This window comes from Cydia splendana, chromosome 17, assembly GCF_910591565.1.
Source record: "Cydia splendana chromosome 17, ilCydSple1.2, whole genome shotgun sequence".
In the NCBI taxonomy this organism is placed as follows: domain Eukaryota; kingdom Metazoa; phylum Arthropoda; class Insecta; order Lepidoptera; family Tortricidae; genus Cydia; species Cydia splendana.
Window position 1 is genome coordinate 11,572,413 of NC_085976.1, and position 25,495 is coordinate 11,597,907.

Consider the following 25,495-nt stretch of genomic DNA (forward strand, 5'->3'; position numbering starts at 1 on the left):
TATCGAGGTATACCTCATGCGACGTCAGCTTCGGTGGTGCGGTCACGTTTCGCGGATGAACGACCAGCGTGTGGCTAAGCGCATCTTTTATTCCGAGCTTGAGGAGGGCAAGCGGAAACAGGGCGGCCAATTCCTCAGGTACAAAGATGTGCTTAAGCGGCACATGAAAAAGTGTCGTATAGAACCCTCGCGATGGGAGCAGCAGGCAGCCATACGGACGGAATGGCGGGCAGCAATAAATGCCAACGTAACTGATTTTGAATCGCGACGGCGCTTAGAGCTGGATGCCAAGCGCGATGAAGTAAACGCCAGACCAGCTGCGGCAATACATTATAATTACTCAAATGGTGTGCTCACATGCCCGCAATGTTCGCGAACTTTTATATTTGTGTGCGATGTATATTTGACAACTGTAACATAAATAATACAAAAAATACATTTTGTAATGCAAAAATCAACTTGGAATAGCTAATTAACAACACTCAAGGTCACGCCGATTTCACGCCGATCATTTATCGGCGGCGGCGGCGTGGTCAAAAAGCCCGGCGGCGGCGGCGCGCCGGCGCGGCGCACACGTCTAGTACATACAGGGTGACCACTATTTACTACAACAAAAATTCCCTGACTTTTCCCGGTTTTCCAGGCGTTTTTTCAAGTTTTTCCCTGACCATAATCTTAAATGTAATAAATATAAAATATATAATTGGAATACATTTTTGAGTTTTTGCAGAATTATCTGTGAAATTATACAATGAAATAATACAAAAACGGAAATAATAAGAAGTAGCATCTGAATAGCTCAGTTGGTAAGAGCGAAAGCATAGTTAGATGGAAGTCGTGGGTTCACATCCTACGTCAGGTGACGTTTTTGTACTGATCCATTGTATTTATAAATTGTAATTTGCTATCAGACAGTTCTTACAATTACCCAATAATTCATTTAATTATTGACCATTTTTGTTAAAAGCTGTACAGGAAAAACCAATTAAAACAGTACCTCTGACTACTGAATTTATTGGATAAATACTAAAGGGAACACTTTATACGGGCCTTAATCGTTTTAGTTAGTACTAGACTTCAACGTTTTGCGTATTATGGTACAAAAGCGACGAATTGAGAAACCTCATTTTTTGAAGTCTGTTAAAAATCTTGGGTATAACTGAAACAAAACTACCTAGTCATCAGTTATCATGTTTATAATATATTTGAAAAAATAATAACAAAATCTATTGCATCTTGGTAATTTGATTTTCCAATAACGCAGCTTCTTTGGCAGCTCCTTCGAGAATTTTTTGCTTTTTTGCTTCTAGTTCTCTGACCATTTCCGCAGTTTTTCTTTTTTCTGCTCTGATTTTCGCCTCTGAACTTAAACTTTCCTTCTTTTCGTGTAGCTCCTCCGTGTACAAAGAGTGAGCACGTAGCCGCGTGGATCTTTTTTTTTTCAATATTTATTTTGTCTATACCGCCGTGGTAGTATATAGCGTCATAAACGCGTCTTTGCGCAATTATAGACTTTTGCGAAAGATTTTCCACTAATATCTCCTTATTAATGGAAAAGCCACGCTCACTATAAGCCGTGGGATAACACCATGACCATATTTATTAAAGTTTGCATGTCTTTATTTTCCTATTTTATCAAACCGAGCCAAACATCATCCAGTCGGTGGCCATCCTTAAGAGCCCATCAACGTGCACACTAGCGCCACTGCTAAATAATCGTGATTATTTAAATTTCACGAAAGATAGTTAAAAAAGGGGGCCGCTACGTACTGAATTTTGTATTTAAGTACCTTTTGCATACATCAAACTAGTTTTTATGTTGCTGGATTCGTCAATCTATGCGTCCAAAATTAAAACGGCCGTTTTTGTTTTGAATTCATAGATCGACGAATCCAGCAACATAGTACGTAGCGGCCCCTTTTTTTAAATATCTTTCGTTAAATTTAAATAATCACGATTATTTAGCAGTGGCGCTAGTGTGCACGTTGATGGGCTCTTGATGGAAAATTGTTTCATTGATTTTTCAAATTCAGGTGATTTACAAATATCATTGAAGGCACTTTTGGCGTTATCTGCTTCATATCCTGAAAGCCGGTTAGTTTTGACAAATATGTCCAACACTTTATCGAGCCTCTGCATTGCTGCATTGGCTGCAATTACGGGATCGAAACAAGATATTCCCTTAGTCAAAGCATATGAAAGTGGGGATGTTTGGCACAATGACACGCAAAATTCTATCAGACTCTTTCGACAGTCTTGACGAAAACGCAAGATATCGATATCTTTTCAAAGAGCATTCTTTACAGCGAAGCCCAAGTCGATTTCTTTCGGGTTAATCAGATTAAGACTCCTTTTTCAAGTCAATCGACGTGATATTAGTGGCAGAATCTAATAAATCCACTTTAACAACTCTTTGCATGATTTTTTCAGTGTGGCCAAAAGTGATTCGTATAAAAGTGGAGCAAGTGGTGCGTCGGATTGAATTAATTTTAAAAATGGCTGTACTTGCACCGCCACCGATTGAAAAAAGGCCAATTTAGCCTTTAATAATTTTGTCTTCAAATGCAGCATTTAGGTACTACTGTAAAGCTTGCGCTGTCAGGTGCTTTGTTTTTGTTTTTAATTCCCTGCACATATTTTTCAACGTTGGGTACCTATATATAATTTTAGTGACGCGATCAACAACACACATTTTTCATGGGAATGTACTCGAGCCTGAAAACCTTGTATTGTATAGTCTTCACGTCGCGCGGGGCTATAGCAGAATAGGTAGTATAGAGAACGTAAAAACGCTACAACCTTCCATCCCGAGGCTTTCATGTGGAAAGATATATCATGTTTGGAGATGGTAAAATTAATAATTTGTTTATTTTTTATTATGTACATACAGAGTCAATTTTTATTCCCTGACCTCCATTAAATTTCCCTGACAATTCCCTGACTTTTCCATGACTACTGAAATTCCCTGACTTTTCCCGGTTTTCCCGGTTTTCCAGAAAGTGGCCACCCTGTACATACCTACTAAAGCCGATATTGGTGTCGATGGAATGAGCCAACAGCAGCAGGGTTTGAGCGGCGGGCATTCTCATGGAGTTCACGATGTATGGCTTCGTCGTTTCTAGTAGCGATCTGAAATTAACACAGTATATTTTATTTTTTTGCTATGAATCGAATGGGTGTATGGGTGAAAGGTGATTGGATGAATGGGTGATTGGGTGAATGGGTACCACATACAAGTAACACAGTATCTGGTGTTTAGAGAAGACAGGCAGTTTGCTCTTGTAGCCGGCGGGCAGTTCTGTCTGGATGTCGGCCTCACTCAGCTGAAGCACCCTCGGCTGTTTGCCGAACGACCAAGGGTGCAGGATGAATGGGTATAACATACAAGTAACACAGTATCTGGTGTTTAGAGGAGACAGCCAGTTTGCTCTTGTAGCCGGCGGGCAGCTCTGTCTGGATGTCGGCCTCGCTCAGCTGAAGCACCCTCGGCTGTTTGCCAAACGACCAAGGGTGCAGGATGAAAGGGTGTTATAGATGAATGGGTATAACATACAAGTAACACAGTATCTGGTGTTTAGAGAAGACAGGCAGTTTGCTCTTGTAGCCGGCGGGCAGTTCTGTCTGGATGTCGGCCTCACTCAGCTGAAGCACCCTCGGCTGTTTGCCGAACGACCAAGGGTGCAGGATGAATGGGTATAACATACAAGTAACACAGTATCTGGTGTTTAGAGGAGACAGCCAGTTTGCTCTTGTAGCCGGCGGGCAGCTCTGTCTGGATGTCGGCCTCGCTCAGCTGAAGCACCCTCGGCTGTTTGCCAAACGACCAAGGGTGCAGGATGAAAGGGTGTTTAGATGAATGGGTATAACATACAAGTAACACAGTATCTGGTGTTTAGAGGAGACAGGCAGTTTGCTTTTAAAGCCAGCGGGCAGCTCTGTCTGGATGTCGGCCTCGCTCAGCTGAAGCATCCTCGGCTGTTTGCCGAAGAACGACGTAGGGTGTAGGAATACGAAGGGCTTGCTCCACGTGTGGTATAGTTGCTCGGATACTGACTGGAATAAAAAAGTATTCCCAATAAGGCTTAGATAGAGGCTTAGTTTAGCAAGGGTCACTTATTACTGGAGAATATCAGAAAGACTCACCACCACAAAAAAGGGAGTTTTTGATATAATACCGTTAGTGACAACATGCGTCAGTTCCTAAGCGGACGCAAAAAAAGACAATGATGAGAAACATGTCGAGCAATTTTAGACCTTAGAAACGTGACTGACTGGAATACTTAATTTATTTGAATGTTTGCACATTGTATTGTGTGTTGTGTAATAACAAATATTTTTACCTTGCAGTGATTAAATTCGTCTGCAACTGCTATTTGAGGGTACAGTGCTCGGCATAACACCACCTGTAAAAACAAAATGCACATTAGTCCGATATTTCTTTGACAAAAAACTTCCCTTTATCTTTCAGTAAAAAGGGTTGAGATCGAAAATGTTTGCAAATCAGTCATATTTGTTTCTTTATAATTTATAAGATGGCTTTCTAGTTGATGCAGTGTCGTCTAGTCATTCTTCTACGTAAATTTATAATACGAGTAACATCATAAGTGTAACCAGGTGGCGTAGCACGGTCGCGTTTTTATCCCTTGTCACCATGCCTGTCACGTTCTAACAAGTATGTAAGTGCGAAAGGGACGCGCATAAGTGATAGACGATAAAAATGGAACCGTGCTGCGCCCACTGGTCTCACACTCTATGTCCCTGATGTCTAATGGATTGTTCTTGTTAGATATCTTAGATCCGTCAATCACACCTTTCCTCCTTTTTCCCACCTAATTGACCGAAGCGTTAGCGAAGGTTTCAGGTTAGGCAAAAATTAGCAAATGTCGATACAGTTATTGTTTTTTTTTTTCAAAACGACTCCTCCAGTCGTGGCGCTTCACGAGGTTTACAGCTCATAGAGCCACTAGTTTATTTTACTAATAAATAATATTTACTTATTGACTTACCTTTAAAGTGATAAGGTCCCGCCCGCTGCTCGCGCTCGCTCCACTTATGAGCGAATGTATCCGCTGTGCGTCATTGGTTATTCGGAACTCTATGTCCCTGATATCTAATGAATTGTCCTCGTCGACATTAGAGACCTTAGATCCAATAGTTATACCTTTCTTCTTTTTTTGCTACCCAATTCTATTTGTTCTGGTTATTTCTTTTGTCTTTCTTACCTTCAAAGTGATAAGGTCCCGCCCGCTGCTCGCGCTCGCTCCGCTTATGAGCGAATGTATCCGCTGTGCGTCGTTGGTCATGCGGAACTCTATGTCCCTAATGTCTAAGGAATTGTCTTCGTCTGCGTTTTCGTCGACTATCTCCCATGAGTCCACTTTGAGGCGTTTCTTGCGTTTCTGCTCTTCGGCCGCCTTTTGTTTATATTGCCTGGAAATGTAAAATTGTCATGTCACTTGTGAATGAAACTTTACTGTCGATCTTTTTTAGGGTTCCGTACCCAAAGGGTAAAAACGGGACCCTATTACTAGGAATTCGCTGTCCGTCTGTCTGTCACCAGGCTGAATCTCATGAACCGTGATAGCTTAGTTGAAATTTTCACAGATGATGTATTTTTGTTGCCGCTATAACAACAAATACAAAAACATAATCAAATCAATATTTAAGTCGGGCTCCTATATAGAAAACGTGTTTTATTGCCGTTTTTTTGGGTAATGGTACGGAACCCTTCGTGCGCGAGTCCGACTCGCACTTGGCCGGTTTTAATTTTTATCTGGCTACCTGGGTTTTTCTGACCACGCGTTCTACAATTACTGAGGATATCGTGAAATCTTGACTATAATCTTAAAGAGACCGATCCGGCCTAGTGGGTACGGGTAGTGACCCTGCCTATGAGGCCGATGGTCCCGGGTTCGAATCCCGGGACCATCCCTATTTGTTCCTGAGTCATGGGTGTTTTCTATGTATATAAGTATGTATTTATCTATATACGAATGTATATCGTCGCCTAATATCGTATAAGCTTTGCTTAGTTTGTGGCTATGTCGATCTGTGTAAGATTGTCCGCAAGTATTTATTTATTATTCTCTTATATCACGCAGTTCCAGGGGTTCCCCTGTGTATAGGAACCACACTTGATGGTACAAATTGTGAATTAATGGTTTTATGGGAAGTTTAGTGATGACTTTTTTACCTTCTCATATTTTTCAATTGTTTCATCTGACCGTGCCTTAGCGACCTTTCAGCGGAAGACATTGATTCCGGTTCTGGTGTCTCCATTAAATTGTTGTCCTGTGAAAGATACATAAGATGTATCGAAATTGTATACTGCATATGTCGAGACAACCGAAATAAAATACGAAAATAGCTAGGCTATCATATCGTGATATTTTATTATACTTGTCCCCTGGTCTGAATTTTGAAGGTGCTTCAATCACCTGGCGTCGCATTTGGTATTGACTCATCTTCAACAACGACATTAGCGTCATTGACAATGTCGTCTTCACTTTTACCAACCGGTTTAGTATTTCTTATTGCCTTCAATGCTAGGAGAGCTCACTACCAAGTCAGCTTAGGATGTCTTCATTCGACGACCGGTCTGGCCTAGTGGGTAGTGACTCTGCCTGCGAAGCCGATGGTCCTGGGTTCGAATCCCAGTAAGGGCATTTATTTGTGTGATAACACAGATATTTGTTCCTGAGTCATGGTTGTAATCTTTGTATATAAGTATGTATTTATGTATATAAGTATGTATATCGTCGCCTAGCACCCATAGTACAAGCTTTGCTTAGTTTGGGGCTAGGTTGATCTGTGTAAGATGTTCTCTAATATTTATTATTATTATTATATTATATTATATTCTGGCCCAGGACTAATTGTACTATGTAGACACACTTAACTCACCATTTGTGGACCTTATCTCGTTGCATTAAAGTTGACAAAAGGGTAGTTTACTGGACTAGCGATGGTATATATTAGTTTGCATACTTGTAAAAGGCTTCTAAGTTGCGCAGCCAGCTTGGTCAATTCGTACAGGCGTTGCTCCTCCACACCGCGACGGCGGCACCAGGCGCGGCCGCCACCACGAGCCTACATAACATACATAACACTAATGATTTACATACATTGAATTGTGTGTTGTGTTTCGGCCTAGACTTCTTGCTAAAACCAGGGGTGCGGGCAAACTCGGCTCCGTTCGGCTCAGCATTGCTCCGAGCAATTATTAGGGTTGGCACAACTTGACGTCTCTTTTCGTGCACGACCACAGATAAGATAATGGCTTGAATTTTGACAACCCTAAATAGCCGAACGAAATAGTGCCATATATTAGAAAGGGACAGCATGATTCGACCCTGAACCGCTGTCAAACTTCGCTAACTCATCTTTGTGAGCTCGACCCCGGCACAAGAATTTCACACTTTTTTTTGTGAAAAATTATAATTACAACTTACCTTCTCACCGAGCCACGAACAATATAGTGATAGTAGAGTTAACGGATCCCCGTGGTCAGACTCGTCAGGTTTTCTTGCGTTCTGTGAAATGACAAAATTAATTTTAGATAATCTATAAATTGTCAATCACAATGAAAAAATCAACGATGATCAACTCTGGCCAACGTGAGACTCGAACCCACATCCTTGGATCTTGCACGTTGTCACAGTTACAATGAATTCGCGTTGATTGACGGATGGTCAGCTGGCGGAATTGGTAAGGTAACGCATTGGACCGGCAATCCAAGGATGTGGGTTCGAGTCCCACGTTGGTCAGATTTGATCATCGTTGTTTTTTTCATTGTGATTGACATCTATATTTACAATTTATAGATTGTAATAATGTGGTACGTCCCACAATAAAAAAGCAAAAATATATTAACATTTTAATTTTAGATACTTCCGTTCTTGTATGTATTTTAAAGTATCTGGTTTTTATATTGTATACTAACCTCGCATTCAAAATCCCTATGCGCTCTTGTAGTAAATATCGACCTTATGCCTAAAGCAGCGGCCAGGGCGAGAGCAGAATCTCGTTTATGTGGTGGTAATGTAGCGCTGCCTATCACTAAGGCTTTGGCTAAGGAGACTTCGACGGGCAAGTTGGCCAATGCTCGACCTAGTGCCGTGAGTTTTTCATTGGCTGTTAGGGCGCCCTGGAAAAGGTAGAAAATTTGTGTGATTTTAAGCAGGAATGTACCTAAATTCAACTGTAGTTAATAAGCCATAATATTATATAATTTCCTGTTTCCTACATACGTAATTTCTATTATCTGGGAGAGGACACTGACTTCTGTAACACAGGTTTTTACCTAGCTCAGAAGACAGGGACTTCAACACCCATATGTCAATAAAAATATGTAGTTTTTGTCAATAAAAATATTTTATTTTTTATAAGTGTATCTGGCGGTTAATGTTTGTTGATTGTAATGGTGGCCTACACTGGCGGTATATCTTTTCTGCTCTTATCTGTGTTAGGATGGTATTCCACCTATCCAATTTCTTTCCTATGTGTATTGCGTGTCACATTTTGCTTTAATGAGAGAATGAGACGCACTGACATTGGACAAAGAAATTAGACAGGTGGAATACCACCCTTAGTTTAATATATTTACATGTTGTTTTAATTCTAGCAGAGCATCGGGCGAGACGTTGACGAACGGGAACCTTCTCGTCGCTCACGCCGAGCGAGCTCATGAGGAGTAGAGAAGCGAGCGATACGCGGGATACCTACTTCGGAAGTATTGATTACATCACATTGTACAGTTCGTTAATGTCTACGTAGCTTTCATATACTATACTTACATGTTGCTTTAGTTCTAATAGAGCATTCTCTATAGCTTGTTCGGGTGGAGCATCGACAAATGGAAACCTCCTGACGTCGCTCACGCCGAGCGAGCTCATGAGGAGGAGTAAGGAGGCGAGCGGTACGCGGGATACTTCGCTGCTAAATCTATATCATTCTATAGTTTGTTACTATTAACCGACTTCAATTTCATAGAAGGAGGAGGTTCTGTATTCGGTTGTGGCTTTTTTTTTCTATGTACGTTCACCGATTACTCCGACATCCGTAGTCCGATTTGAGTAATTATTTTTTTGTTTGAAAGGAGCTACCTCCGAGTTGGTCCCATTTTAATTTGGTTCTGTTCTGATGATGGGATCCATGAGGAATTGAGGGAACTCCTCAATTTTTAAAGGCACATGCATGGTGTTTTGGGGGTTTTCTTAAGCAACTCGAGCATTTTCTCCCGAAAACCACCAATTTGATGAAGTAGACCTGATGATGATGATTATTTTGATGATAATGATGATGATTTCTTTAAATGTAAGTATGTTCAGTGATTACTCCGGCACCTGTGATCCGATTTGAGTAATTCTTTTTTTGTTTGGAAGAAGTTACCTCCAAGGTGTTTCCGTATTATTTTTGGTTCTGGTCTGATGATGGAATCCATGAGGAATTGAGGGAACTCCTCAATTTTTAAAGGCACGTGTTAAGTGATTTCGGGGTTTTCTAAAGTAACTCGAGCATTTGCTTCCGAAAACCACCAATTTGATGTACTGCAACTGTAGCCTTACCACGAGTTGGACATTGACATATTCGCTAACGTCATATTCGCTAAATGTAACTTTTTATGCATCTCGCTCACACTAAGGTTAGTACGAGCGAGATGCATAGGAAGTAAGTTACACACATGCTAGTGAATATATCAATGTCAAACTCGTGGTAAGCTGGTAAGGCTACTGATCGGGGGTTAGGGTTAGGAGTTAAGGGGTCAGGGATTAAGGGGTCGGGGAATGGCGGTTGAAGGGTTGCTGGTTCAGGATCGAGGGGTTCCTGGATCAGGGGTTGATGTGCTGTGAGGTTGAGTGATCGGGGGGCTGAGGGATTGGGTCAGTGGCGGGGCGGGCGGATGGATTTAGTTGACAGGAATTATAATTTCCCAGACGGACTCGAGAAAATTCCTGATTACATATTTACTAAAGTAATAGGTACACGAATTTAGTGTTAAACATGATCTTGTTTTTCATTCATGCATCGCGCTCTTAACAATGCGTTAAAACTAAAATGGTAAAATAAAAACTTTTTCAAAAAAAATTAAACCGACTTCAAAAAGGATGAAATAAAATATTATCCTTTTTTATGTCTATGCGTTACCAACTGATATGTTTGAAGTCGGTGCCAAGCCAAGTAGTAACAATACCAGTCAAAAATAATCAGCTTTATGGCTATAAATCCCATTAGAACTGTACTAATAATATTATAAATGTGTAAAGAATTCTGTCTGCCTCTTTGTCGCCTTTTCATGGCTAAACAACTGAACCGCTTTAGATGAAATTTGGCAAGAAGGTAAATTCCTTGAATTGTTTTATATTTTGAAATGTAGTCCTCTGGATAAGGGACGGGAAATAACTCAGTCCCAATCCCAGACTTGCGTGCTATAGACTGTTCGAGCATTAGTAAGAAATGCTCTTTAAAAAATACGACGGCAAAAAAATGCATTTATATCTACACTAATGTGCCGACAAACATGGTACGGACTGCGCCAAGAAGGTTTGATCGTGTGTTCTGAGGTGTGTTCTTAGGTCCAGTCGACGTCAATGATATGTTTACACTTTTGCACCTTACTTCTTTGTAATAAGGCGAAAAGTGTAAACATATTTTTAACGTCGACTGTACCTACAGAAAGTACGTTCATTGTCGTCGTGTAAGGCAATCCAACGTAGGTAAATCCTTATCGAATCGCACCAAAGTCATGGTATGCTTCAAAATTTGGCTAGGCACCGACTTCAAACATATCAGTTGGTAACGCATAGACACAAAAAAGGATAATATTTTATTTCATCCTTTTTGAAGTTGGTTTAATTTTTTTTGTAAAAAGTTTTTATATACTTACATGTTGCTTTAATTCTAATAGAGCATTCTCTATAGCTTGTTCTGGAGGGGCGTCATCGAACGGGAATCTCCTCACGTCGCTCACGCCGAGCGAGCTCATGAGGAGTAGTAAGGAGGCGAGCGGTATGCGGGATACTTTGCTGCTAAATCCATTTCGTTGGAGAGATTGTTGCTGTCTGTAGTGTCTGTGTTGCTGTTTCATATACTTACATGTTGTTTTAATTCTAATAGAGCATTCTCTATAGCTTGTTCGGGAGGGGTATCGACGAACGGGAACCTCCTGACGTCGCTCACGCCGAGCGAGCTCATGAGGAGTAGTAAGGAGGCGAGCGGTACGCGGGATACTTCGGGTGTGCTGAATGGGTCCATCTCGTTGTATTGTTTCTCGGAGTATACGCGATAGCAGACGCCGGGGCCTGAGGAAGGAATCTAGATGTTTAATTTATGTGAAAAGGACGAAGTGCCCTATACACGTTGCTAAGATTTTACATATCAATTATGGCTGACATCGAGCACTATACTTAGCGAGGAAGATTGTAAATCTGATTTATTAACTGATAGAATGCTAAAAATGCAGCTAAATATTTTTTTGGCTGCTGCTTACACATCTCAATAGTTGTTTGACTGACTAGTCATAATCAGTTTTTTTTAACTGTCAAAACAATAAAATTTATAGCTATAAACTCCATAGCTATATAAGGGAAGTCACGGTTAAATAACTAAATAAAAATTACTGTGATCTACATCTGTCCAATTATTTTCTAATGCTTAATTATTTCATGCACGGTGTTGAATAATAGCTTGTTAGAAACTTTTAAGTAAGTACTTGATGACTGTATTACAAAGAAAAACTCGTATTCAACAATTGATTTGTATTGAAATTGATAACAAAATCCTGGTACCACTTACCTGTCCTTCCGGCTCTGCCTTTCCTCTGATCCGCGCTCGCTTGAGATATCCAGAACTCTTTCAATCGCTGCATTTTTGTGGTTGAATCGTAGCTCATTTCTTTAACCTTTAAAGCGAAAACATGCCTTATAAGCTTTTATCTAAATATCGACTTTATTTTGTTTACATTAAGGCAGGAAATCAAGTGGAATAAAATCATCTAACTAGTATAAAACCACCTCTAGTATGTACCATCAGCCGTAAAAGTGCATGGCGACTTTATCAATGAATTCATTCATAATTTCTTCATGCAATTTCGCAGCTGTGTACGCACTGTACCTTTCCAGAATCAACGACGAATCTAATTCCATCGATAGTGACAGATGTTTCGGCGATGTTGGTAGACACGATACACTTTCGGACGCCCTCTGGTGGATAATCGAACACCTAGAAAATGTTAAATACAATTAATTAGTCTGTCATCTACTCAACCGCATATCGTCACTACTTTGAAAAACTCTTATCTCACACTGCTATACTCAAAGTTGAAACGCAGTAACTCTGTATGCATCCTATACATATGTAGTTACGACATTTTTTTTTTGACAGAACAAGATACGATTTTTTTTCTCACGACGTAGCATGTTACAAGTAGAATTGCACCTCACGGCGTGGCTCACTCCGCGATTTCGTCGCGACGCTACAAGAACATGCGGCCACACAAGTTTTGGTGTCTAGCAGTAGTATTTGCCGCGCACCGCTATGGAATGGACGCTCGCGCTTGCGCTTATATCTCTCGTAATAGACGCGTTTTGTTAGAGAGTGAACCGTCTGTACCTAGTACTATTATTTATTCTGTGACCTCACGCACTTCGTAAAACGCTTCATGATGCGGTTTGTTTAATCAGTGTCAAGACTGTCAAGTCAAAAAATTACGTATCTCAGTGACGACCAGACAAGCCGCACGCTTGTTCGCTACGATCGTGGGAACAAAAACTTCATACCTTATCTTGTTCGGCAATAGACAAGCCACTATGTAAAGGAAGTACGATCCATTTCTTCGTTTTCTCGGTATACTGTTGTGCCGCGTCGCAAATCGCTGTTATTTCTTGTACGCCAGACATGAAAATCAAAAGGTCTCCTCTCTCGTCACCTGTAAGAAAAATCAGTTTGTAACGTAATGCGTTTTTGCGAGAGCTGTGATCGGCTGTGAAAACAAAACACTAGTGGACGGAATAACCCCTATGACGAAATTAGCCACATTGACCTTACTGTAAGTGGACTTACTAGGATATTTGTTGTCAATCAGCTGCATTATTTGAACGTAAGGCTGAGGGTCGAGTCTGTCTTCTCGCGTAGGTTTATCTTCAATAAATATCGGCTTGTACTGCAATTCTATTGGAAACAATCTACCTGGTACCTGAAATCATACATAATATAATAATAAATAAGTAACATTTACTATTACATTACTATATAATTTACTAAATAAGTAATGTCCAGAATACACAGTACATACTGGGATGACTGGAACTGGGGAAAGGTATTACGAATGAATGTGGAGGGAATTAACGGGAGAGGAAAACCGAGGAAAAGGTGGATGGGCTGTGTGAGAGATGATACGAAACGAACGCAAGTGAATGATGAGATGACGGGCGAGAGAGAGGTATGGAAGAAAAAGACATGCTGCGCAGACCCCAAATGAATGGGATAAGGGCAAGCGAATGATGATGACTGGGATGACTGGGATGAGTAATGCTAAATGTTGTATGTACCTATATGAAATGGCCCTGAATAACGCTATACTTTTTGTGACTGGATTGGCCTACTTTAGGGCTTGATAACTCAGTCATCGAGGCCATAGAGCGCCATGTAGTGCACCCGTCAAACTTGTGGCGTTACGCTATTTTATACAATTCAATTAGTATTCCTATGCTAAAGGAATACTAATTATTGTACAAAACATGTTGCAAATTATAACTTTTTAAAGTCATAAGGCACAGAGGCAAAAGTGTCAAAATAGCGTAACATTGCATTTGCAGATCAATTATAAAGACACAATGCAGTCACAATTACACTTATAGCGATTTAGAAAATATGAAAACTAATTTTCACAAAAATTATCCAGCCATATAAATAAATAACCCATAATTTGCCCCAGAAATTTGAACCTCTAGTGCAGGGAATAGAGTTGATATTGGTTTTGTTTGAAAATTGAACGAAACAAAACAAATGCGACTCTGTTCCAATTGAATATGATTTAAATTTCATCGAACTGAATGAGTACTTTAGGTAGGACCTTGGGCCTTAGGAGAATATAATATTACCTGTATGACAACAGCTGATTCAGCAGAAAAATAATCCTCAAACAGCTTAATATTGATAGTAGCGGACATAAGCACCAGCTTGATGTCTGTCCGACTGTGTATCAGGCACTTCAGCACACCCAACAGGAAGTCACCCATTAAGTGCCTTTCGTGAATCTCGTCTAGTATAATCACGTCGTAGCTTGGCAGGTTTTCCGATGACATCTAAAAATATACATAGGGTAATTCGCCAGTAACGGGCCACTGTTAGTAATTGGCCACCCTAAACTAAAAATGAATTCTATTCACCTATAAACTGAATTCTTTTTAGTATAAGGTTTCAATAACTGGCCAGCCTTCAATAGCTAGCCACCTTACCTATACTAAAATGAATTCTGTTTATAGGTGAATAGAATCCAGGATCGCACAAAGTGGAGGAAAGCAAGTAGCTGACAAAGGCCGGGATAACGCTAGGTAGAAGAAGGAAGAGGTGAATAAAATTCATTTTTAGTTTAGGGTGGCCTCTCACTAACAGTGGCCAGTTACTGGCGAATTACCCTAATTATCATTTGCCTCTAAATGCTTCGTAAAAAACACCATGGATCTGGCCTCGTAAGGCTCAATGTACGTTACAATCTAGAGTCTGTTCGGAAAGAGAAGAGTCGTGGAATGTATCGGGCCTCATACATTTCACGACTCTTCTCTTTCCGCACCATTGATGTATATATCTAAGGACTGGCCTTACGGGCACTAAAAAACCGGACAAGTGCGAGTCGGACTCGCCCACCGAGGGTTCCGTATTTTTTAGTATTTGTTGTTATAGCGGCAACAGAAATATATCATCTGTGAAAATTTCAACTGTCTATCATGGTTCGTGAGATACAGCCTGGTGACAGATGGACGGACGGACAGCGGAGTCTTAGTAATAGGGTCCCGTTTTACCCTTTGGGTACGGAACCCTAAAAATGGTACTAGTTCAGCGGTGCCACTCACGAATTCCAGCCAATCGTGCAGTCTAACGCAACTAATTGCGACCAATCGCGCGCGTGATGCGAACTCATCAACCAATCGCGCGCGCGATGCGATTTCATCAAGCAATCGCGTTGTAGCGGTGTCACACCGCTGTACTGGCCCCTGTCATGCCTAGCATTATTATTGCCCGTAAGGTCCGTCCCTAGATATCTATGTCAATGTTCCGCACAGACTCTACATATTCGTTGCAATCTAATTAGAACCTTCCATGAACCAAATAAATTGGCAATTCTTTTGATTCATTGCTTTTTCTGACAAACGAATTTCAGGCCAATTAACTTATGCAACAAGGTTCAAATTAAAAATAGGAAAATTTTCTATGGTGCCTTACCTTCGCCCGCTTTCCCACTGACGTCCAGTTTTTTGCGGGTACGGTTTATTGCAGGATCCCGTTTTAGTAGTACAGGTGCTAATATAGTAATATTCACACGAGGATTCTGTTTGCGGGATCCTGCATGCATACTACAGAAAACGGGATCCTGCAAAAAACCGTGCCCGCTAAAAACTGGACGTCAGTAGGAAACAGCTCTTACGAGGCTAGAGCCACTAGAGGAAGGCATCGAAGGATTTGCCAACTTGTGTTGTTTTTCGAATCGTTCATAACTGTAAGTCAGTATCCAGTGCTCCATTAGGAATATTAGGATGGTCTAATCGGCCAAGATGGAGAGCACTACAAAATAAAGCAACTTACGGTGGTCAGACTCAGACATGAGGATTCGATACAGAAGAAGGGAGTTTGCTGACTAGTTACCTTTTGAAAGTTAAGTATTAAAATATGGGCCACATTTCACTTAACTACTTATTTAACACATGTCCCAATCTGAATTGTCAACCTTACAGTTTTGTAATAGAGGCTTGTCGTGAACCATACACGGGGCATGGACAGTGAACATGTTAAAATATTGGTACTTTTATCACATACTTGTCTGAGCAGTAATCCTTCAGTGATGAAACTTATCTTTGTGTCTGCTGTCTTGCTCTTTTCAAATCTGATTTGGTAACCAACTTTGCTCTGGAATTGGCTCAGAGTTTCAAATGCTACTCGTTTTGACAGAGATATGCAGGCTATTCTCCTTGGTTGAGTGCAAGCTGAAAAAAGGAAAGTAAATCTTTAATAAGTGGAAAAAACAATTTCACGTAAAATGTTGCCAAGACAACCAATATGGCTCGCACTGTCAAAATGTTATCAGATCTCATGTAGAGCCAAGCTTCTAAAACTACACACCCTAAATCTATCTACAAGCCCTAACTTCACAAACTCTACACCTTAGTATTATGTGGCTTGACCGTTACTACAAGAATATTGTAAAACAGAAAAGTAATGATCAGTGAATAAATTTTTCACCCTGGCTCCCATGTGAATGTGACATAGTCGAACAACCAAGTTTCAGATTTAAATGTAAAAAGTATATAGTAACAAATTTAACCTTTAAATCAGAAACTATACATATTCCTCACCTATATTTTGGAAGCCAGCTTCATGTAGATACTGCGGCACCTGTGTGGACTTCCCACAGCCAGTGTCTCCGGCAACAATAACTACCTTTTCATTCTGTACTGCTGTTATTATTTCTTGCCTGAAAGACAATGAAATTATGGGATAATGGATTTAGAAGTTGGTTTTTATTTTAAGTCACGCTTTATAGTTCATAAGGTCAGATGTGACTATAGTTTGTTAGGTTTTATAAGGTAGCATAAAATTGCCAATGGTTTACATTTTGAGTTCTTGAGTTTAAAAGCACTATGTGTATAGTGTAGGTATAAAATAAATGTATCAGTCTGTAAAAAATACTTACAGTCGAAATTTGATTAGATTTAGAACATTTCTTTGATTAGAAAAGCCACAGCAAGCAAAAATGAAAACAAAGAAGTAAATCTATCTGCTGGTGCAGTAAACGTAAATTAGTGGTAACAATAAAAACTTACCTATATTTAGCTACTGGCAAATCCCTCTGAGCCTGCCTTAATTTCCTTAGCTTTTCAAATTTCTCCTTATTCTTAAAGTCCAAATAAATTGACACTACGTTCAGAAACGCTTCAAATGTTTTCTTATCCATTTTTCTCCTCTCTTTTTCATCATGAGCAACATCAACATATTTTAACTTAGTGTTAAAGTTGATGCAGTTAAACTTAGAAAAATGTTTTTCTTCAGTTTGATATTCAAGTATAGGCTTACCCGCCTTTTTCAACGTCGCTTCGTACTTTTTAACAAATACCCAGAAGTCATCTAAACTATTTGCCACTGTATTACTTTCATTACTGTATAGAATTATCTTATTCAAAGTGCGCTTAAAGTTTTCGTAACTGAATTCGGTTTCTGGCTGTGAAGTGCTGGGGCCTGGAGATGTTTTACGCTGTTTGTAATCACGATACTCTCGTGAATGAGATCTTCTTCTCTTTGAAGAATGCCTGGACGGACTTGCAGTACGAGGCATAATGCAATCATGGACAAAAATTTAACAATATTTTTGGTAATTTGTTTATCTCCTACAGTTAAAATATGAATATTTACAAATGGAAATTAACTTTTACAGTATTTTAATTTTATTGACAATAATGACAATAGATTAGGTTTCATATTTCAGTGCAATAGATATTCACACTGACAAAATGTGGTATACATTCAGAAATCACATAATAGTGCGATTATTTCACATGGCATATACATAATTTTAAATATATAAATTAATAACGAATTTATGAAATAATTGCATTAGATTGACTAAACATTTTGTTAATTTAAATTACTTTTTAATACATCCATAATTTCTTAAGCAGATCGAAATAAAGTAGTTCCCGAGATTAGTTTTAAAACGTACCTTAAATACCGTTCCAAAACAAGTAATATCCATTCGAGCTTTAAGGCAAAGGCTTCTTTTAATTTCACCTTGCAACAAATCGCATGCGATTTTAGATACATTGCGGATCGAATTGAATTCATTGAACTTATTAGCCGGGGTAGGGATTTAAAATAGCATGCGATTTTTGCAAGGTGGCCTTTAATCTATAATATGTATGTAATTTTCAACCAAAACGGGTACGCAGTTCGCACAGACGGTACAGACGGCACCGCAAAAAACCAAACATTGAATTTTTTTTCTTTGCCTCTCTATCGCTCTTGCATATTCAAGCGATAGAGGAGCAATGACGGACTAACGAACGAGTGGTTCGCGGTAGGCAAAAACCTTTAGCCCCCTCCACACTCGTGCGCGAATCGCGGCGCGAAGCCGCGAACGCGAGTGTGGCGTCGATTTTCGCAGACAGCGAAATCGACTCCACATTCGCGTTCGCGGCTTCGCCCGCGATTCACGCGCATAGTCTGGAGGGGGCTTTTGAGCAATCAATGGTGTTTCGAAAATTCACAAGCCCACGTTCAAAAATCGGAAGCACTAAATGAGATTGCCCTATTTGCGACGAGAAATCGAAGTCAAATTGTAACATCTGTAAATCCCTTAATCCATTTATATGTCATTCGATTTCGAGCGTATCCTTTGTTTGATTGACGTGTTGGTACTGTCAAAACCAGATGCAAAATAATTATTCCAGATCAGAGTTGAATAATTATTAGTATGGGTTAATAAATACGTGTAATTGTTAAGTTTTAAGTGTACATACATAATTCATAATAATAAATAATTTATCTGCCTGTCAAAATCTCCAGTCATGGATGAGGATAAATTCGCTTTAGTAGAAAAAATACTCAAAGATGTCGATAATATCCTGTCGAAGAACGCTGACTTGTAAATATTTTGACCAACTGGCAAGATTTCAATAAATATTGCGTCTGTTTGTAAATATTGCGTTTTTAATTTTCAGGTGTTCGTTCGACATTGTGCCCGTGGACTGCAATTTTCAGAATAAATCACCAGTTTTGCTTTTGGAAAACTGTCTAGGCTTGGAATCCTGGTGTATGAAGCATGTTTACATGTACTGCTACTCGGAATTAATGGACAAATACTTTGTAAAGCCAAAACGGAAATCTGCCAAATCATCTGTTAACTCTGAGCGTTTGGAAAAGCTGCTTAATGTGACATTACTTTTAAATCCAGAGTTGAGTACATTCTGGAATAAGAGGAAGGAGCTGGTACTAAGGTTACTGCTGGATAAGACTGCTGAGCTACGGTTTACAAAATTAGTTTTGTCAAGAAAGCCAAAGTGTAATGATGCATTTTCTCATAGGAGATGGATATTGGAAGCCATTTTGAAAGGTTTGTGTGTATTTTTTATTATGTGTAATCATTATAGCATTAAATAACGTTTGTATCTAGCCAGATTATTTGTGTCAAGTTTAACGCTAAGTTCAAACATAAGTAGAGTAGAGTAAAAACATAAAAGTTCCAACAATGTAGGGGAGGTAGGGGACCATTTGGCAGTCGCATTGGGCTTGGGCACCCCCTCGCAATAAGTCCTGATTTACAAGGGGGTGCCAGAGCCTCCTGACTGCCCAATGGTACCCTACCTCCCCTACCTATGTCACACGTCTATTTAAATTTGTGTCTATTTTAAATTATTTTGAATGACACAGCATAAATAAGATTTCTATATTACTGATAATAGCTACTGATATTAAAAGAGATTTGACCATTTTAATTCAAGTATTTGTATCAGTAAATTAAAATTGCGATATCAGTAATAATTTATGATGTTACAGATCAAAATCTTCAAACAAATGATATTGAGATGTTGATCAATGAAGAGCTCCACATTTGCCAATTATCTTCAGACAGGAGTCCCAACAACTACCACAGCTGGAATCACCGGACTTGGCTACTCCAGACGCTTAAACTAGTTGAAAAGAAGTTTGATCTTAATTACCTCTATGTCAAAGAATACAATTTCTCCGCAGGATGGGTGTCAAAGCACATTTCAGATTTTAGTTGCTTCCATTACAGACAATTCTGTATTAAGAATATATTTGCTATAACCAATGAACAATGGAAGTCATTTGAGGCTTCTATAGATGTGAATCTTCGTAAAAGTTTTGTTAGAGTATTAGCAATGCATTTCCCTAAAGACGCAACCATGCAGGCGTCGGAAGAGGATTTAATTTCATACTCCGAAGAAAACCTTATTAAATTACTTCTATGTTATTCTTCAAAGAGTTGTGATTGTATTGCCGATAATGTTCTTTTGTGTCGGAAGTTGGAAATTTTATTTCATGAACTCGTCTTAAATAATGAGTTAGTGAGATTTTATAAAGGCCATGAAACACTTTGGTATCATCGGAGATTTATAATACATGAGATTTTGTCTTCCATGCATGATCATTTTGGAGTAGTCAGGTTAAATGGGGTGTTAGTGAAGGATGTCTGCAGAAATTGCAATCATGATGAGTTAAGGCAGAAACAGGCAAAAATTGTCAGGTATGACAGCAATCGTATATATTGTTGTGTGCTATTTAATGTATTATCAAGGCATGAGCAGGAGTTTATTGAAGAGAGGCAGAAGGAATGTGACAATTATGCCGGCAGGCATGAAAAGTATTTAAAGTTTGTTGAAGGTCTCAATAATGTCATGTAGATGATGATGATGATGTAAGCTATTGCCAATATGCGTGAAGAGAGTTATGAAATGGAAATATTATCTGAAAATTTTCCTTGGGCATTTTAATGTTGAAAAGTCTCAGCTAAAATGGTAAGTAAACAACTTATAGTAATAAATATGTAGTTATTTTCCAGTAGTATCAAAGTAATATTTTGTAAAATTGTATTTAGAATGGTTTACCTGATTACTAAATCATAGTCACAATCTTATTCGGGAAGAGACACATAGTGTCTGATCAAAGCCAAGAGCACGCCAGATGCGTGTGCTTAGACGTGCACGCTCACGTGCACTAAAATATTGAAGACGTGAATGCACACGTCACTCAAGCGTAGGGCTGCCATCTCTAAATTCGCCGAACACGGACAAAGACTTAAAAAACCCGGACATTTGGCGAAAATCTCATTTTTTCCCCGGACGTGTATTTATACCGCTTTTACCTACTTGGTACACAATAATGCCGGTAAATAATTAAATTCAATAAGGTGTTACCTCACATAAAACGTGTCCGGACACTTTGAAAACACCCCCGGACCCCGGACGGCTTCCAAACTAGGACAAATCCGGGGAAACTGAACAGTTGGCAGCCCTACTCAAGCGGTGTGCAGTCTCATATAAAGATCTATACGTTCATTAAAATGCACACGTGCACGTGCACGTCTACGCACACGCAGTGTGCAAATGCCATGGAAGTAAAGTAGGTTTATAACTAATTTTACCCTTTAGAATCGTAATAAAATTTCCTCCTATACCTATATTTAAGACTATATTGGAATTATTATATGCATTTGTACATACGGTTTTAATTAGATTTAGTATTTTATTTATACACGACATCATAAAAATGCAGCTTTAGTTATATCATAATATACATTTTACGTGTGTAACGATTGAATTTAAACTTTTGTGCGCCAAACGATAACCGTTACCCAAGGCTCGGATCCGGTTTTTTCTTCATATAAAAAATACCGGTATTATTACGTTCTTTGGTTTATTATTTCATTATTAACGGGACAATCAAAAAATTACGAAGTTGTTACTTAAATACATGATTTAGTCCTACGTAAAGAGCATAAAATAATTAAAAATATTGGGCTATTTTGGGATTAAAAAAAAACCGGTTCCGAGCCCTCCGTCGACCACGAATGGCGTCATAGCAATATACTAAAAGGGGTATTTTATTAATTATTGTAATTTGATGGCATACTTTTTTATGGAGAATATTAATGATATAGGTACCTAAATACTCGTAGAGCAATAATAACAGAAGGTACCTGTCAAATAAACTTGTAGTTTTGTATTGCAAAGTTTGATCGATAACCCTGGACGTCATATGACGTCGTGGCTTTTTGTTAACGTGATTGGATTTTTTTGGCGATATAAAAATATTTGAATTTTTTTTTTTAAATTACTATTATTAAATGTATTTCATTAATAAAGCCCTTGAGTTAGGTGTTGATAAATAATATGGACTGAAGCCACTGAAGGATCGGTTCACATCCATGCAAAGGTTGTCTAGAAGAGATCGTTTTTTAGCAATAGAACCGCCAGTTGTTTATCTCTACTTACCTACCTACTTAATTTTTTGTATTGCTTTCTTTTATTGAAGTATGCAATAAATATATTTTATTGTATTACTTATAATAATATCAAAGATATATGTAACTCCGTATGAGATAAATAAAGTCTAAGAAAAAAACGAGCCTCGGAAATCAAGAAAAAGTCATTCTCGAATAGATGGCGCCATACCTTTGGCCTATTCTCGGCTAGACACTGTTTGATATTTAACAATTTTAACACATATCAGTGAAAGAACATGGGTCACTATGGAACAATAAAAATTAAAAATCGGGCAAGTGCGAGTCGGACTCGCGCACGAAGGGTTCCGTACCATATAAAAAAAAAAAACAAAAAAAAAAGCAAAAAAAAAAAAAACGGTCACCCATCCAAGTACTGACCACTCCCGACGTTGCTTAACTTTGGTCAAAAATCACGTTTGTTGTATGGGAGCCCCATTTAAATCTTTATTTTATTCTGTTTTTTGTATTTGTTGTTATAGCGGCAACAGAAATACATCATCTGTGAAAATTTCAACTGTCTAGCTATCACAGTTCCTGAGATACAGCCTGGTGACAGACGGACGGACGGACGGACGGACGGACGGACGGACGGACGGACAGCGAAGTCTTAGTAATAGGGTCCCGTTTTACCCTTTGGGTACGGAACCCTAAAAATCATTTATCCGTAAACATATTTTGATTAATTTATACATTTCAATTTTATTTTAAGTTTTAATCGTGTGTCGATAGATGGCAGTAAATGTACCGTGACTACAAAATTTACTGTGGCAATAGCCCTGTATACTATCTATTCTCTTTGATAATATACAATCATCATCATCATTATATGATTCGAAGAAAAATCTTCCAAAATCCATCTAATTAGACAAAAAAATAATCAAATTATATGCGTTGATTTTAATATAAAGACATTGATAACTAGAATAAATAAGTACCTGTCATGTATTGGTTTTATTAAACCTTGAAGAAATAAGCAAGTCTAACCCATTTAGCGCTAATCAAGCCTTGTTACGGGTGTGTACCTAATGATCGCTATAACAATAAATGATATATTTCCATTCGATATAACAACATATGGTATAATTTTGAAAGATATATCACTAAGGTAATATAATCAATAATGTGTATACCAACAAGAGGAATACTTTTATATTGTATAGTTAAGGGTAGATATAAAATTAATGTAATCTAACGATTACCCAATATAAGTTATAAATTACATAATGTCTAGCTGTATAATATATAATATTACATACATTAAATTTTTCGTCTATAAAATTGAATTACCCAACATTTATAAATTACTGAAAAAAATTAAGTACTTCATTATTTTATCGTATGAAATTATATTAGGCTTAATCCGTAAAATAAAATGTATGCGGAGAGCTTACATTTAGACATCATACTAATATAGGTTTTAACATAGCAAATATGACTTGGTGACAAATCGACGAAGCCCCGCTTTGCGGGGCTTCAATTTTCTGCTCTGAGGGACAAAAGATAACTAACGAACCTAACCTAGCCCAACCTAAAACAGCGGTTGTACACGCTCTTCTTAGTTATGCGAGCCCCCCGAGCCGCCTTCCTCTTCAGATATGGACATATACCATACTTAATTCGACTCTCCAATATCAAATAATATGTCTATAATACATAATAGCTAATTAATGTTATACCGAACCTTATTATAAAGTATGCGCGTTATACTACCTTAGCATTAGGTTGAAAGATATTATAGCAAATACCTTTTATACTGTATGAGAGATATATCTGATAAAAATATGTGATTCGTATGTATATGTCTAATAAATTATATCCGTTGATCGTAATATCGACCAATAATATATCCATAGTTGTTATATATAGTGAACCTTGTTACACCTTCAAACCTTAAAAAAACCGGGCAAGTGCGAGTCGGACTCGCGCACGAAGGGTTCCGTACCATAATAAAAAAAAACGGAAAAAAAATGCAAAAAAAAAAACGGTCACCCATCCAAGTACTGACCACGCCCGACGTTGCTTAACTTTGGTCAAAAATCACGTTTGTTGTATGGGAGCCCCATTTAAATCTCTATTTTATTCTGTTTTTAGTATTTGTTGTTATAGCGGCAACAGAAATACATCATCTGTGAAAATTTCAACTGTCTAGCTATCACGGTTCGTGAGATACAGCCTGGTGACAGACAGACGGACGGACAGACGGACGGACGGACGGACGGACAGCGAAGTCTTAGTAATAGGGTCCCGTTTTACCTTTTGGGTACGGAACCCTAAAAAGAGCGTATAGATTCATTTTAAACGCCGGCATCGCACTTGCAACCTTTCTGGTGCTGCACGTGTCCACGTGACAATGTAGATTTGAATTGGCCTCCTGGCCTAAGTCCTGTGCCTGGGTATTTGGCGTGGGCATTGACATATATCTAAAGACGGGCCTTAAGGGCAATAAGAATGGGGCTAGTACAGTGGTGTAACGCACATGAAGTCGAGCCAATCGTGAAGTCTGACGCCACAACGCGATTGGTTGATGAGTTCGCACAACGCGCGCGATTGGTCACAACTAGTTGCGTTAGACTGCACGATTGGCTCGAATTCGTGAGTTACACCACTGAACTATAGTTGGTTTTTTTAGCATTGGAAAAAAGGTAAACAGTCTTGACTTGATGTGTCTTTTTATTGAAAAACACTTTTGAAAAATAAGTCACGGCAAATATGTAACAATTATGAATCATAAACGATTATTTACATTATTTTGCTTTTATAAGTAATAGTTACTGATTTTTAAAAAGCGTTTTTCAATTATAAAACACGTCAAATTCGCCTTGTCTTTTCCTAATGCTAAAAAAAACCGAACTATAGTTCTTAGTTTTATAGCCCGTCTTTAGATATATGTCAATGGGCGTAGGAGATTCCGGGGCAAGTCTTGGAGGAAAAAATATTTGGTCACTCTTGCAGAAGTGTTGATTAAAAAATCTCGCTGTCATTACAGTAAAGTTGGAATGGTAAGGAATGTTGAGCAAGTTTACGGTACGGCGAGCAGCAAAAGTGCATACCCATTTCATGAATGAATTCCATTCAGAAAATAGATATGTACTTTTGCAGCTATTGTGTAGTGTGTACATGACATGTTGCTACGTGATCTCGTCTCTACCGTGATACTATTATGCTCGGGAGGTAGACTACCCGTCGTTCTCTAATTAATACACGGCGCGATTCGGGAAATGAATTAGAGATTAACTAGATACGATATAGTAAAGATATGTGACA

At 38.7% G+C, this 25,495-nt stretch overlaps 2 protein-coding genes and 1 non-coding gene across 4 annotated transcripts in view; 2 read left to right on the forward strand and 1 right to left on the reverse strand.

The window, feature by feature from the left end:
• Positions 1-17,598, reverse strand: part of LOC134798773 (probable ATP-dependent RNA helicase DHX34) — a 29,634-nt gene extending 12,036 nt beyond the window's left edge. Inside the window, exons 1-18 of one of the 2 annotated variants that reach the window (XM_063771149.1) lie at positions 17,037-17,598; positions 16,569-16,687; positions 16,033-16,199; positions 14,100-14,303; positions 13,060-13,192; positions 12,777-12,925; positions 12,112-12,219; positions 11,794-11,899; positions 11,162-11,300; positions 8,796-8,862; positions 7,943-8,146; positions 7,452-7,532; positions 6,988-7,089; positions 6,194-6,291; positions 5,223-5,430; positions 4,341-4,403; positions 3,872-4,053; positions 3,019-3,129 (exon numbers count right to left, since the gene is read on the reverse strand). In XM_063771149.1, coding sequence (XP_063627219.1) covers positions 3,019-3,129; positions 3,872-4,053; positions 4,341-4,403; positions 5,223-5,430; positions 6,194-6,291; positions 6,988-7,089; positions 7,452-7,532; positions 7,943-8,146; positions 8,796-8,862; positions 11,162-11,300; positions 11,794-11,899; positions 12,112-12,219; positions 12,777-12,925; positions 13,060-13,192; positions 14,100-14,303; positions 16,033-16,199; positions 16,569-16,687; positions 17,037-17,545 — 2,750 coding nt within the window. In that variant the 5' untranslated portion in view covers positions 17,546-17,598. Of the gene's footprint in view, positions 1-3,018; positions 3,130-3,871; positions 4,054-4,340; positions 4,404-5,222; positions 5,431-6,193; positions 6,292-6,987; positions 7,090-7,451; positions 7,533-7,942; positions 8,147-8,795; positions 8,863-11,094; positions 11,301-11,793; positions 11,900-12,111; positions 12,220-12,776; positions 12,926-13,059; positions 13,193-14,099; positions 14,304-16,032; positions 16,200-16,568; positions 16,688-17,036 lie in introns of both variants that reach the window. The other variant, XM_063771148.1, reaches the window with a different exon arrangement.
• Trnaa-ggc (transfer RNA alanine (anticodon GGC)) lies at positions 7,690-7,766 on the forward strand. Its single transcript has one exon. It is a non-coding gene; the product is annotated as a tRNA-Ala (tRNA).
• Positions 17,599-18,668: 1,070 nt separating the features above from the next.
• On the forward strand, positions 18,669-23,387 carry LOC134798774 (protein prenyltransferase alpha subunit repeat-containing protein 1). The gene is made up of 3 exons (XM_063771150.1): positions 18,669-18,850; positions 18,927-19,318; positions 19,762-23,387. The coding sequence occupies exons 1-3, from the start codon at positions 18,774-18,776 to the stop codon at positions 20,628-20,630; spliced, it is 1,338 nt and encodes a 445-aa protein (XP_063627220.1). The 5' UTR covers positions 18,669-18,773; the 3' UTR covers positions 20,631-23,387.
• The last annotated feature ends 2,108 nt before the right edge of the window (positions 23,388-25,495 follow it).

Excerpts from the sequence above, each read along its gene's own strand:
- LOC134798774 (XM_063771150.1), top strand. The coding sequence starts at position 18,774 with ATGGATGAGGATAAATTCGCTTTAGTAGAAAAAATACTCAAAGATGTC. Across the intron at positions 18,851-18,926 it reads CTGTCGAAGAACGCTGACTT|GTGTTCGTTCGACATTGTGC; the intron begins GTAAATATTTTG and ends TTTAATTTTCAG. Across the intron at positions 19,319-19,761 it reads ATTGGAAGCCATTTTGAAAG|ATCAAAATCTTCAAACAAAT; the intron begins GTTTGTGTGTAT and ends ATGATGTTACAG.